This window comes from Phyllobates terribilis, unplaced genomic scaffold (assembly GCF_046119375.1).
Source record: "Phyllobates terribilis strain yellow unplaced genomic scaffold, ASM4611937v1 Scaffold_4__5_contigs__length_816908805, whole genome shotgun sequence".
In the NCBI taxonomy this organism is placed as follows: Eukaryota; Metazoa; Chordata; class Amphibia; order Anura; family Dendrobatidae; genus Phyllobates; species Phyllobates terribilis.
Genome location: NW_027362764.1, coordinates 239,051,809 through 239,066,882, shown reverse-complemented (window position 1 = coordinate 239,066,882; position 15,074 = coordinate 239,051,809). Strand labels below are relative to the sequence as shown.

General features: G+C 36.5%; 1 protein-coding gene across 1 annotated transcript in view; it reads left to right on the top strand.

Moving 5' to 3' along the window:
* The window catches only part of CNTNAP2 (contactin associated protein 2), a 3,253,420-nt gene that overhangs the window by 1,054,464 nt on the left and 2,183,882 nt on the right, over positions 1-15,074 (top strand). The window contains exon 3 of the mRNA XM_073678177.1: positions 6,668-6,861. Within this exon, the coding sequence (XP_073534278.1) occupies positions 6,668-6,861 (194 nt within the window). The remainder of the gene's footprint in view (positions 1-6,667; positions 6,862-15,074) is intronic.

The window sequence follows — 15,074 nt, the reverse complement described above, 5'->3', positions numbered from 1 at the left end:
ATCAGTTTATCTCTAGAAAGCTGCTTATTATTCATGTAGTAAACGTATGGTGCATAAATTTGTCATCAAATTTCTGAATTATTGACTAATTAATATTTAATATGAATTCATTCTTCGTCTTAAAGATAAAAAGTTCTTGTAACTTATTTCCCTGAAAAGAGAGAGAATAATAAAGAGTAAACTTAGTAGCCATAAATAACTGAAGCACAACAATTGGACGATTTTGTGTCTCTATTGAACTCTGTGAATATATGTGGATGAGCCTTTTTCATAACAGACAAATCGATAGAAGTTACACATCTTATTGTCAAAGTGCACAATGCAATCAAAGTCCCTCAAATTACACCTTTTATTAGATGAAATAGAGAGAGGATAATACTCATCGATCCTTAGCTACCCTCTTTAGGAGCTCTGGATAGTGACATTTCTCAGTAACAATGATTGATATCTTAGTAAACCGCATTATGGTGCGGAATAATGTATAATGGCTGTTTTGTGTCTATTGTAAGACCAATTTAATGAAACAAGTTACCATGCTTAGGAAATATTTTACAGAACACATCAAAGCTTGGTGAGGATCTGACTTCAGTTCCAGTTATTATTATAATTGTGACCTCCAAATTTTTTTAAAAAATTTAAATCACAGCAAAAAAAAATTGTGCGAATTTCAATACTGGAAAGCTTGTAATTGCTCATAAAATACATGTGGGGAGGAGAGTAAAGAGAAAAACTTTCTGACCATAAGAGCTTACACTTCACAAGCAAAATAGAGGATCCCGCTTACCATAAGAGCTTACACTCTGTAGGAATGTTATTTTATAAAATGCAAATAGAGATTAGCGAATCTTTTGAAATTCAAATTTGTCAAATTTTCCTCAAAAATTTGAATTGCGGCACAAGAATTTGCGCAAGTTTCAATACTGGAGAGCTTGCAGTTGCTCATAAAATACATGTGGGAGAAAAGAGAGAAACTTTCTGACCATAAGAGCTTACACTCTACAAACAAGAAAGAGAGGATCCTGCTTACCATAAAAGCTTGCACTCAATAGGAGAGAGATAGGACCCCACTGTTCATAAGAGCTTACACTCAAAAGGAGAGAAAGGATCTTGCTGACCATAAGAGCTTACACTCTACAAACAAGAAAGAGAGGATTCCGGTTTCCATAAGAGCTTGCACTCTATAGGAGAGAAAGGATCTTGCTGATCATAAGAGCCTACATTCTACAGAAGAGCGAGGCTTACTCAGTAACTCAAGAGAAGAAAAACTGTGCTCCACTGGTAACTGCTGATCTGTGAAGGCCCTGGTACTGACCATGACTGTACAATGTGTAGTGAGCTGGCAGGCTCTGGCTGTTCTGTGATAATTGAGATAGAGCCTGTGACAGAAATGATTACGCAGGATGGTGTTGCCACCTTGTGGCCAGAGGTTGCACCTGCGCAGGGTGTGATGACAGAGAAAAAGACTGAGTCTCCTGTGTCCCACCCTAGAGAGTCACGTGACCAGAGTGAGAAGCAGGAAAAAGCGCGCGGAGTCTGAGAGAGTCTGTGAAAAGAACCAGGACGGTGTGCAGGTCCTCGTGTGTGCCTTAGAGGATACTCTCAACGCGGCTGCTGTTATCTGACATCTTTTCCTCAGAGCTTTCCCCAGCTTCTGCACTGCTGAAGGATTCATCTGTTACACTCCCCACTACTGGAGTGTGGACTACACAAGGGAATCCACAAGAGCTGCTATCCGGATCAGAGAGACTGTAAGCGGGACCTCTGGCGAGAGGCCGAAGTATTCATTCCTTTCAGCGAAATTTGTTGTTCCTGTTTTTTTTCTTCGGCTGGGGCGCCTTCCTGCAAAGACAGACAGGCCTGTGACGGGGGACACATCCTTCTGGAGTAAAGGACTGGTAACGTGTGAGTAGGGACAGCGAGGGTCAGCTTATAAGTATACGTTATTGCTGTGAACATTTACGGTTGTCATTTATTGTGTTCTGCTATGTTAAAAATGTATACAAGTAAAGATACGGTTATCAAGATAGAGTCTGTGTGGGGATCTTGCTGGGCCAGATCATAGATACCAACGCGCGGCCTTGCCCGCGGTCACTTCACAATGTATGATAACCTGCTAGAAGTTATAGCAGCAGGGCATTATGGAGAATCCTGCACGGCAATGCAAAATTCTTGCTCTCTGATGCTTCAGAAGTGTGGGAAATTATGTTAGCCAAGTTTTTCTTTAGCGACTTGCAAGTCGAATCTCAAAATGTTCAAATTCCCTTGAAACTGCAAATTTCAGGAATTTCGACTCGAACGCGATACCCTGAGAATTAATCCTCTCATCTCTAGATGCAATTGTTTCCAGTAAAATAATGACTGCATTATTGGTAGGACAGTAATTCCTATAGTAAGAATGCAACATTTTCACCACATTTTTAACCCATTTTTAAATGCCAGACAAATTCCAATTATGTGTGCAATGATGTAATCATTTGAGAATAATATGAGAATATTGCTTTTGTTTGTTTGAGGCTACAGCCACACGACCGTAGATTCTCTATTCTGATTGAGTATGTAAATGACACTTGGATAAAACTCTGATCAGAGTTTGATCTGAATGTCTGCTTAGTGTGATCTGATTCTGTCAGATGAGAGAATCATATTACAAGTCAGGAGATAATGGAGAAAAAGATTTCTCCATCATCTCCATTGTGTGCGTCCACAGAATTCGTACTGCACTCATATATCATGCGAGTTCAGTCCAATGATTTCCATGCACCCATAGACTTGAATGGTTGCACACCATCTGATTTGCACTGCGATTTTTTTTCCGAGTTGGATCGGTATGAGAAAAAAAAGATGATAAGCACTGCCCCATAGAATAACATTGGTCCGAGTGCAATCCAATGTAACATCGGATAGCACTCATCGGATGTATACGCTCATGTGAGCAAGCCCATAATGTGAATATGGTTTTGAGGAAAAAGTCTTAAAATTAATTATTGAACACATAGATGTAACTACCAGGACGCAGTCAGTGCAACTGATATCAAACCAAACAAAACCCAAGACAGAAGCAAAATGAGCATATACCCTGCTGTAAGTAAATTAGTAAAAGCAATAGTGCATATTAATAATGTAGGGTGCTTAATAAACACTATTTTTAAATAAAAAAAAGCGTAAAAGCCATCCCACAAGGGTCAAGGTGTACCACAATTAGGATGGTCTGTGCCTCTAGTATTAAAACCTTACCATGTGTTAAAGTGACGTTAATGTGAATAAGGGCAGAGCAGGACCGGGTCCAGAATTGATACCCAGCAAATGGGAAACTATATAAATGAAATGTCCTACTCAAAGAAAGAGAGGTCATACCTTTATCTACGCTAACTACAGAAACCTGAAACTTAGCCGAAAAAAATGAACTTGAGTATAATTGGTATGCATGCAAAATATAGGAGCATGTTCACACTGATCTTTAAACAGACAAAACCCAAGACAGAAACAAAATTAACATACACCCTACTGTAAGTAAATAAGCAAAACAATAATGCATATAAATAATGTAGGTTACTTAGTAAATACCGTTTTTTACCACAAAAAGTGTAAAAGCCATCCCAGCGTCAAGGTGTACCCAAATCGGGATGATCCTAACCTCTAGTATTAAAACCTTTCCATGTGCCAAAGTGAAGTCAATGTGAATAAAGGCCGAGCAGAACTTGGTCCCGAATGGATACCCCACAAATGGGATGCTATTTAAATGTTACGTCCTGCTCAAAGAAGGGCAGGCAGATCAAATAAAACAAGGCAGCTAAGCAGATCCATAACCACTCATGTATGACGTGCAGTTAGTAGATTACTACGAAATCAAGTAAAGAGGCAAAGATGCAGTTGATAAATATATTAATCAATCAGTAATTGTATCTCAATACATTTGAATATTTTTTTCTCTTTGTTTTTTTGGGGAATGACACGATTGAAGTGCATTCAGAAGTAAATCCTGCAGGAAGAAGTTTAAATTCTCTTTTTGTATTTTTACAGTGAGTCTGTCAGCAGAAAATGACTGTGCAAACCAAGAACAGCACATTAAAGGGACATCATTTTAATAATTAGCATACAAATTAATTACTGAATTTACCAGAAATTGTTCTTTCTTCAAATATGCTAATGAAATGTTAGTTGACACATTGGCATGGCCCAGTAGTTAAGTGCACCTTCCCACCATCTTCATTTTGCATCTAACTCCATCCCCATCTTCCTTGATTGATGGCTTTGATTTTCAGGTTTATAGAGATAGAATGAAAACAAGTAGGTGGCAAAGTACACTGAACTGTACTGTCATGCTAAGGATGTTACAGGCAACTTATTAGAACATTTCACAAAAAAAAAGCTATTTCTGAGAAATGTAGCAATGGATTTGGACACTGCAGATAAGATTTTTACTAGCGTTGTATCCATCGCTGATTCTTTCTTGCAGTTTAAGGAGAAATTTTAAATGGTGTCTCTTCATGCAGTGCAATTCAAACCTGCAGTGAGTAAATGTCATTTCATCATTGTTTTTTGCTTTTATGATATTCATTGTATGGTAAAAATGAGTTCTGAACATGATTCTCCAAATCAGTTAAGGCTCTCATAGATTTTTTTTTTTTTTAAACGTGGTTTGTGATGAAACTTTTTGAGAACTGTTATATTTTTGTACATAAATACATTGTATGAACATCCTACCTTATGAATTACATCCACTACACTGTCCACCCATTTGAACTATAACCACCACAGTGTCCTTTCTTATGAGCTATAACTTTGACAGTGTCACTCCTCATGAACTATAGTATAACTGCCACATTGTCCCCTTCATAAACTATACAATATCCCCTTTATGAACTACAGCTACCACAATATCATCTCTTATGAACTATAACTACCACACTGTACCTCTAATGAACTTTAATCACCACACTGCCCCCCTTATGAACTTTAACAGCCACAATGTCCACCCATACAAGTCATAATAACCACACTGTCACTATTTATGAACCATTATTGACAAACAGTCCTCTCTTATAAACATTAACTACAACTCTCAAACTGCACCCCCTATGAACTACAACAAATGTCCACCGTTAAAACATACAACTACTATACTGTCTGTCCTTATAAACTATACTTACACACAGTCCAACCTTATGAAATATAACCGTCCTACTGCCCCCTTATTAGCTATAACAGTAACACTGCACCCCCTTGTGAATTTTAAATTGCACACATTGTCCACTCTAATAAACTACACCCGTGACACTGTCCACCCTTATTACATATTATTACCTTATCTTTATTATTATTATTGCCATGCAGCCCCTAAAAATCTGTTGTATCTTTTGCTCCACTACGGATCGCTTACCATCCCTGCTATCTTCACCACCTCCATGGCACTTCTGTAACATCAGCAGCAAGATAAGGTCACCTGCTGATATTACCCCTGCTGCACTTCGAATTTACCCCTACAGTACCGGTACTCAATATACTTAATTATATTCGAGTCTCAAAGTTGGTAAGACAATTAAATACAGGGAGTAGGGAACCAGTGTTCCAGAAGTTATCTGAACAAGACGTCGGTTCAACATCTAGTTTGGAGAATCTCTGGGAACCAGCCAAATCTGAGACTCACCTGAGACCACCATCAGAGGGAACATGGTCATTTCACCTCAAGACAGAAGTGCTCTTATTAAGTCTTTTACAAGTTCCTGTGCTTAGTTTGAACAGTCATTTTGGGCTGACAGACTTTATTTAACTGTCTTTGAATTTACTTCTCAACTTTTACTAAAAAAATTGCTTCAAAACTTCAGACACTTTAGAAAAAAGAAAACAGCAGAGTCTGAATCTACCTTCAAAGTATGTTCACATCTGTCACATAAACTAAATCTAAAAGTGTAGACTTCGCCATTGATTTTTCCCATTATTGAAATTAAACTCTATGAACACACTTCTTTTATATATTTATAGGGTTGTGGTTACAACTTCACAACTATCGCACAGTATGAGCAATGTCTAATTTTTCCATCTTTTTAAAAAGTAAATATTTTTATTAACCATTTTACTATTATAAATGCTTTGAGGGTTCTTTAAGTACTGTTTTGAAGTTAACTGATCAAAGCAAAGCATTTGTAATTGCTGGTCTTTTTTTCCACTTGGTGTGCTTTGAGGTCTTTCATTAAATTATATTGTGGGATTATGTAAATGTAATAATGTGTGCTACCACTTGCCTTTGATATACTTTGCTTTTTTATATTCAAAAGATTAAGGCCTCCCACTGTGCAGTAAGAAAGTAGTTTTACATACCAGCAGGATGCCTTGAGAAAAAAGCTTTATAGTAAGGAAGGTCAGTAATGGACAGAATACTTGATTTATAAGAATTAGAAATCGATTCTGTAAATGTATTGCTATTAAACATATGTATTGATTTGAATGGCATAGACCTAGCTGGTCTTTCTCAAATACTTTATTTTTCTATTAAGTAGTAGCTGAGGGATTATGGTGTAAGCAAGTATGCAACAAAAGATAACTTTTTTGTGATGCAAAATTCTTTCAGATGTCTTTTGAACATTTCTTTAAACTAATATGTTAGTATAATCAATAATATTATTTATTTGCACATTTGTTAATTAAGTGATATTTTTTGTATCTGCAGGAGATGGTGGTTGGTCACCACTGGACAGTGATCATTATCAGTGGCTGCAGGTGGATTTTGGGAGCAGGAAACAAATTCGTGCAATAGCTACTCAAGGGAGGTACAGCAGTTCTGATTGGGTGTCCCAATACCGGCTACTTTACAGTGACACAGCCAGAAACTGGAAACCTTTTCATCAGGATGGAAATATCTGGGTAAATAATATACATTTGATAAATATTGTATAATTACTAAAGGTTATGTTTTACAATTATAACAATAGTAAAGTATTTTATGTGTATATAAATATATATATATATATATATATTTATGAATACAGGGTGTGCCATTTCTATGGATACACCTAAATTAAATGGGAATGGTTGGTGATATCAACTTCCTGTTTGTGGCACATTAGTATATGGGAGGTGGAAAACTTTTTCAGATGGGTGGTGACCATGGCGGCCATTTTGAAGTCGGCCATTTTGGATCCAACTTTATTTTTTTCAATGGGAAGAGGGTCATGTGACACATCAAACTTATTGAAAATTTCATAAGAAAAACAATGGTGTGCTTGGTTTTAACGTAACTTTATTCTTTCATGCGTTTTTTACAAGTTTATGACCACTTATAAAATGTGTTCAAAGTGCTGCCCATTGTGTTGAATTGTCAATGCAACCCTCTTCTCCCACACTTGACACACTGATAGCAACACTGCAGAAGAAATGCTAGCACAGGCTTCCAGTATCCATTGTTTCAGATGCTGCAAATCTCGTATCTTCACAGCATAGACAATTGCCTTCAGATGACCCCGAAGATAAAAGTCTGAGGGGGTCAGATCGGTAGACCTTGGTGGCCATTCAACTGACCCATGACGACTAATCCACTTTTCAGGAAACTGTTAATGTAGGAAAGCTCGGACCTGACACCCATAATGTGGTGGTGCACCATCTTGTTGGAAAAACTTAGGGAACGTGCCATCTTCAGTGCATAAAGAGGGCAACACATCATCATGTAGCAATTTCACATATCCAGTGGCATTAAGGTTTCCATTGATGAAGAATGACCCCACTATCTTTGTACCCCATATACCACACGATACCATCAAGATACGAGAGGGTTGCATTGACATTCCAACACAATGGGCAGCACTTTGAACACATTTCATAAGTGGTCATAAACTTGTGAAAAACTCATGAAAGAATAAAGTTACATTAAAACCAATCACACCATTGTTTTTCTTATGAAATTCTCAATAAGTTTGATGTGTCACATAACCCTCTTCCCATTGAAAAAAATAAAGTTGGATCCAAAATGGCCAACTTCAAAATGGCCACCATGGTCACCACCTATCTGGAAAAGTTTTCCCCCTCCCATATACTGATGTGCCACAAACAGGAAGTTGATATCACCAACCATTCCCATTTAATTTAGGTGCATCCATATAAATGGCCCACCCTGTATATATTTATATATATATATATATGTATATATATATATATATATATATATATATATATATATACAGGGTGGTCCAAAAGTAGGTGGACAGAAAGTGTAATAAGGTTATGAAGGGGGAGATTTATCAAACACTAAATTGCAGCCGCCTGTCTGGATCATCCTCCAATAATCCATGAATAAGACGTGGACAATAAGCTTTCCATTCAATAGATTTCAGGATTCGCATGATAGAGATAGAAGCTCGTGAAATTCCCAATTCCAAAGAGGCTCTTCTGGTGGACTCTTTTGGACTCTGAACAAATGTTTCAGCAACAAGTTGTTTATTATCTTCTGTACAGACTGTTTTGAGTCGACCAGTTTTTGGAGCATTAAGGATTGAGCCAGTGGCATTGAATTTGTCACGATTGCGGTAAATGGTTTGTCTCTTTGGGGTTTGAGTACCAAATGTTTCAACCCAATTTGCTCTAACGGTTTCAGCATTTTGAGAATTCCAATACTCCATTAAAATCCATTTTCTTTGATCTGTATTTAAATTATTTGTCATTAAGTGTTATCTGAATTATCTGAAAAGAAAACAGATTTGGGGGAGATCTATCTGTAAAAACTAGATCTGTGAAACTGGCTCAGTTGCCCTTAGCAACCAATCAGATTCCACCTTTCATTTTCCACTTTACACCATGTTTGATAAATCTCCCCCTTCATAACCTTAATACACTTTCTGTCCACCTACTTTTGGACCACCCTGTATATATTTGTATATGTATACATATATAATAAATATATACTGTATATAGAGATATACACACTACTTATATGTGTATGTATATATACATATATGGATGTATTTAAATGTGTTCAAGGAGGTTTTGATAATAGTTTGGCATGATTACAAAAGTATATCCTATTGCCATAGAAACAAGTATTAATGATGACAAATGCACTTGGTATGTTTTAGCAGAAAATATTGTGCAGTTTGAATGTAGTTTTGAATTTATGAAGTTAACCATCTCGGTTTAAGATTGGAACTTCAACAAAAACTTTCCAAATCCAAAATTGCCCTGCTAAATCTTAATAAAATTGGCTTCGAAAATTTTTAATCACCTGCCATATTTTTCTGATTTGGCCTCATAACATTATTATCTCTTTCCCAAAATCATTGAAAGGATGAAAATTCCTGAAAAAAGGATAATAATTTTTCTCTAATTATTAGAAATATTTGCTAAATGTATTACACGTATAGAGTTGAAAAGTGATGATGTTGAATAAAATAGTATTACTTGGAAAACATAGTTTATTTTTCTAAGATAAGCCAATTATATTTTAATGCCTCTCATATATATTCCTAAAACACAGACGTGAGAGATAGAATATGTGCATGTGCAAAAGTGAGAGCTCATAATATAAGAACACTAAACCAATAGAAACAGTATTGAAAGGACATTGATGTTAAAAGATCAAGTAACAAGGGGTTGATCAGCTGATGTAAACTTAACTTACATGCAAAATACATACGTGAGAATTGTAAGACAATTGTCTGCTACTATGCGGTCTACATTTTTTGATCTTTGTTTCTTTGGAATGTGCAATTAAATACTCTTGACATGCCTGTTATCCCAGAGGAAGCCGGTATATCCAGCGATATGCAAGGGGACTTACTTCTCCCTCTGGATTGTTAAAATCGCGCTTTATATCTGATTATTTTCTTAATCTTATTTTTGGTACATTTCTTCCTCGACGTATTGTTCTATTCGCTATGCTTTAGGGGTTCCTCCTATTTGATATTTATTTTTCTTTTAGGCAGCATTTTAGCTTTCTTTTCGTTACAATATAAACACTACTTTTTATATCAATTAATTTAATTTTTAATTTTCATCAGATTGTTGCATTTTTCATTCATGTTTTGTGAGATTATTTGAGTGTTTTGAGTTATTTTCTTTTCTATGTTTTGGAATTGGCCTTTTTTGAATGTGATGTCATTAATGGTTAGTTGTTCTTGATTTGTTTTTCACTGGTGGTCTCTTACTAGATTAATTTCATCATTTGGTACTGTTATATCTATCTTCTTAGTGCCATATTTCTGGTTATGCATCAAGAAGTTCAGTTATACTTATATTCTCATCTGGAATCAATACAAGAATTTGGTATAACTCAACTAAACATGTAACACTAGGTTAAAAAAATGATTACGTTTTTAAGAAACATAGGAGTATTAAGCCACAATCTCTTTATTAGTAAATAGTTAAAAGAGCCATTGAAACATATACATTTAAATGAAGTGCCTCCTTGAAGGCGAGGGAATTAAGACACACATGACATAATTAAATAACACCAGAAATACCCAATACAAATTTTGGGATATGTACCTCTGGTGACTGTACCGCCCTCTCCATGTATGGCAGAATGATACCCTACACTCAGTATAATCCTACCAGTTAATAAAGGAAAAGGTGCTGTGTGGTATATGTAAAGTGCAAAGCATGTGCTTTTAATTTTCCAATAGACATCGGTCATGTATCAGTGTTGGAGTCGCAATCTATAGAAAACAGGGTTAAATGAATAGTTTAAACCATAATGGTCGGATAATTACCCACTCTCTTAGAGTTGGTGCCCATGTGCTGTCTACCTCGTTGTCCAGCTGTCTACCTTGCCCAGCTGTCTACCTCACTGCCCAGCTATTTTAACTATTTACTAACAAAGAGATTGTGGTTCAATACTCCTATGTTTCTTAAAAACTGAATAGTTTTTTTAATCCAGTCGTGCGTCTACAAGTTCAGGTAGTTTATTTTGGGCCATCCTTGGGCAGTTCTTTCACCGTCATGGATTTTAATTGTGTTTAATTAGTTTTTCTTGCTTCATTTTTTGTATAATAAAGTTTCATAAATTTGTATGTGCCTGGTGTGACATTTTAATTGGTTTTCTAAAGTGTTCTTATGACAGATGACATACCTAATATAATGTTTGTTCTCACCTTGTTTGCGTTTATGTATATTTACAAAAATAACAGGCATCGCTTACACATGTGGGCATCAATAAAACTATTAAATTGGGTAAGGTGTGTCATTATGAATTAATGAATTGTTTAAAAAAATATCACATACATGTATATTGCTGTAAGAGTCCCCTTATATATTCACATGCAAATGTTAAAAATATGTAAATTTACAATAATATTAAATAGCAAAGAACGAAAAAAGTAAAATAGATGCTAGATGAATGAAAATGTAATTGTAAAAATACAACATATTTTGGGTATTTCATGAACTCCTATGACTTGAACAATAAAATCATTTTAAAACTGCTTTGTAAATTGTGGTAAATAGTAAATGGCCAAAAATTGAAGCTATAATGGATTCTAATACTTTTGTATTTTGATATTATTAAAACATTTATTAAATATTAAGAAGTTTTCTCACGTTGGCTTTTCAGGAGCTCACAGCTTCCGGATTGCCGAGGGTGGGGCGCTCATGATTAATTGACAGTATGGACCAATGGCATCATCACATCACTGGTCCAATGTGTCTCCAAGCTGCAAAAAGAGGTATCTTTGACTCTGCAGCAGAGGAGGGGCTCAGAGACACTGAAGCTGTCCATATCCAATGATTCAGCAATCTTTGGAGCAGCACTTACAAATTCCATTGGAAAAAGCTTGCAAGCGCTGTGCTCTTTGTCTAGGAGACTGATCAGTGTTGTTAGATTGCAGCATTGGCTGTTAACATAGACAGCAAGCAGTAAACAATAGAATTAAAAATCCCTCCATTCTTGATAACGGAGAGGATTTTCAATAAAAAGTAAACTGCAAAGTTACTTGCTTTATAAGCACTTGTTAATTTCATCCATTAAAAAACTTGAGAATAATGCTTTAACAGATATGTACTACAAATTACATTTCAAGAAAACCCTCATTCTAAAAAACAGGCCAACTGTGTGTTCATTTGTAAGCGGTTACAGAGAAAACATAGTGAGTCAACATTTTATGGCAAATCTCTACAGGAAATTTTAGCTAGGAACAGGAAACATTGTTTAAAGGTATGGACAACTTTGGCATAGAAAAAAATATTCTACATGCTTTAGTGCAGGGGTAGGGAACCTCAGGCTAGCGGGCCATTTATGGCTCTAGATGACCTTTGATCAGGCCCCCTGGCAGATTCCTGGAAACTGGAGTGTTTGGGCCGGCAGCTGCATTATTCCAGCCCCCGGCCCATTAATTTCTTCTTGCTCTGTAAGCATGCACATGCAGTGGTCACTACTGAACACTGAGGAGTGTGCAATGAAAGATTACACCCTGACATCAGTGCCAGCGTCAGAATGTACTTTATAGGCAGAGTTAGAGCACAATTTCCGGAAGACTGGTATCAATATCCAAATGGCCCATGGCAGAAAAGAGATTCCCCACGCTTGCTTTAGTGGATACCTTCTGTTACTAAAATTGAAGTAGGTGTTAATATGAAATCTTCATTTCTCCATTCATTCTCAAACCTCCAGATATACAGTTTGCAGCCAGATCCAAGTTTCTGATTTTTCTCTTTTGGGAATGCATGTGAACTCTGTATACAGGTGCTGAGATTTTAAGTAGCTAACATATCATTATAGCTATTATCTTGCAATTTCCTCTTCATAGACTGTACAGACTTTTTTTTGTGTGCCTTCCTTTGAATACTAGGGCAGCACGGTGGGGTCCTGGTTTCAAATCCCACCAAGGACAACATCTGCAAGGAGTTTGTATGTTCTCCCCGTGTTTGCGTGGGTTTCCTCCCGGTTCTCCGGTTTCCTCCCACACTCCAAAGATATACTGATAGGAAATGTAGATTGTGAGCCCCAATGGGGACAGTGCCGATAATGTCTGTAAATTGTCTGAATTGTAAAGCGCTGCAGAATATGTTGACGCTATATAAAGAAAAAGATTATTATTATTATTATACTTATCTCTCTGTCCATTGCAGATTTGTGTACAACCCCCTCCTTCTCCTTCCAATTATCTCTAAAAAAAAGGGAGGGAAAACTCGAAAGCTGTCAGAACTGAGATCAAACTCTGAGAGATTAGTAACTTTCTTTGCAAATCACCGAGAAAAATAAGAAAATGAACAATAAAAAAACTGTGAGAAGATATACATAGCCTTTAAATGATATGAAGAATTTTATGAAGAAAAATGTATATAGCTCTTAAAAACTACAGAATCTGGCTATAGTCTGAAAAAATGGACCAGATGTAAGGATTTACTGTTTAGTGATATGCTAAATTAAGATAGATTATTGAAATATTTGAAGCTATTTCTCAGGAAACCAACAACCTTTTTGCTCTCTTTTCTGATTATTGATGAGTAAGATTAATTAAACTCCAGTTTTTGTTGATTGCAATCCTATATTAGTCAAGCAGATTAAATTGCTATGGTTCAGTGAAAGAATAGACAAGTACAATGGTCTGAAAGAGAATAAAAATTTATTAAATGCCCTTGCACGTTCTGGTCCTTTCAGAGATTTATTTGGTAGTTTTACTTGTAGTGGTTTATGATGTATGTATTTTAAACATGTCTGTTTAAAAGAAATAAATCACTTAGAGTACCTTTTTCAATAAGTATTGGTGTATGTGTACAATTAACCAAGGAAATTGCTATAAAAAATAGTGCATGAAAAGTTAGCTACTGAAGCATAACCAAACAAGCGCTTCAAGGTCATCGGAGAATTGTTAATTTTATTTATGAAAATAATCAAGTATACAAGAGCATGCCACCAGATGCAAATCTCGGCCAATGAATTACAGCAATTATTATATTATTGGCTATCTAACCTAATAATATTTAAAAGATAACATCCTCTGTAAATTGTACATTAGGGAACATTTGGGCATTGAGTGAATCAACATTTTTTTTTACCAGAATGCTATTAATGACCATTGAAGTTAATGTATAAAACAATTTTCATTTTCATTTACATAGAAAATGTAATAGGCTATTAGAATAAACCAAGCAGTATCATGAATACAATATTAAACTATTTAAAAAAAATAAAACATTTTAAGACCTTACATTTGGAACTGCAATACATTTTGCTACAGCATTGCTATTAGGACAGATTATTACATATGTAAAATTGTTTCCTCAATTATATGCCAAACAACGCCAGACCCTACAAAGCCTTAGGCTACTGTATGTGGCCACAATGCAGAAATGCTCAGGATTTTTTCCTGAGCGTTTCTGCATCTCCCTGGCAGAAAAAAATGCATGCAGATTGTACATGCGGATTGTACATGTGTTTTTCCTGCCAGGGACATTCGGAAGTGAAGCGTTCTTCACATGCATTTCCGCATGCGGGTTGACAAGCGCTTTCCAAGTGATTTTAACATCACTTGGAAAGTGCTTGTCAACTTGGTCACACTATATAAATTCATGCGAATGGCATGGATTTATATGGTGTGACCCGAGAGAATGTCAAAAAATTAAAAATAAATCTATACTTACCTTCCGATGGCCCCCGGTGTCTTGTTTCCCTCTATCGCGGCTGCCGGCAGCGCTACACTGAAGGACCGGCCGACGTCAGTGTTGCGTGACCCGTCACATGACTATGACGTCAGCGCAGGTCCTTCAGTACATTGCGAACTGTCGGCATGAGAGGAGGAGCGCATCGGGGGCCACCAGAAGGTAAGTATATTTTATTTTTTATTTTATTCTTTTTTTTACAGTTTTTTATGGTACTCAGGTCCAGAGGAGAGTCTCCTGTCCTCTAGACCTGGGTACCATCCGCACATTAGAACGCATGGAATGCGCAACTACATATACAGTGATGCGTAATCCATGCGATCTAATGCAAGTCAATGGCGGCAAAAATCCCGCACTTCCGCAAAATAATTGGAAGTGCTTAGTGTTGATCGAGCACTAAAATGCTCGGGTGCTCGAAGCTCAGGCCGAGCTCGCCGTGATACTCGGGTGCTCGACCCGAGCAACGAGCCCAATGTTAGTCTATGGGAGACTCG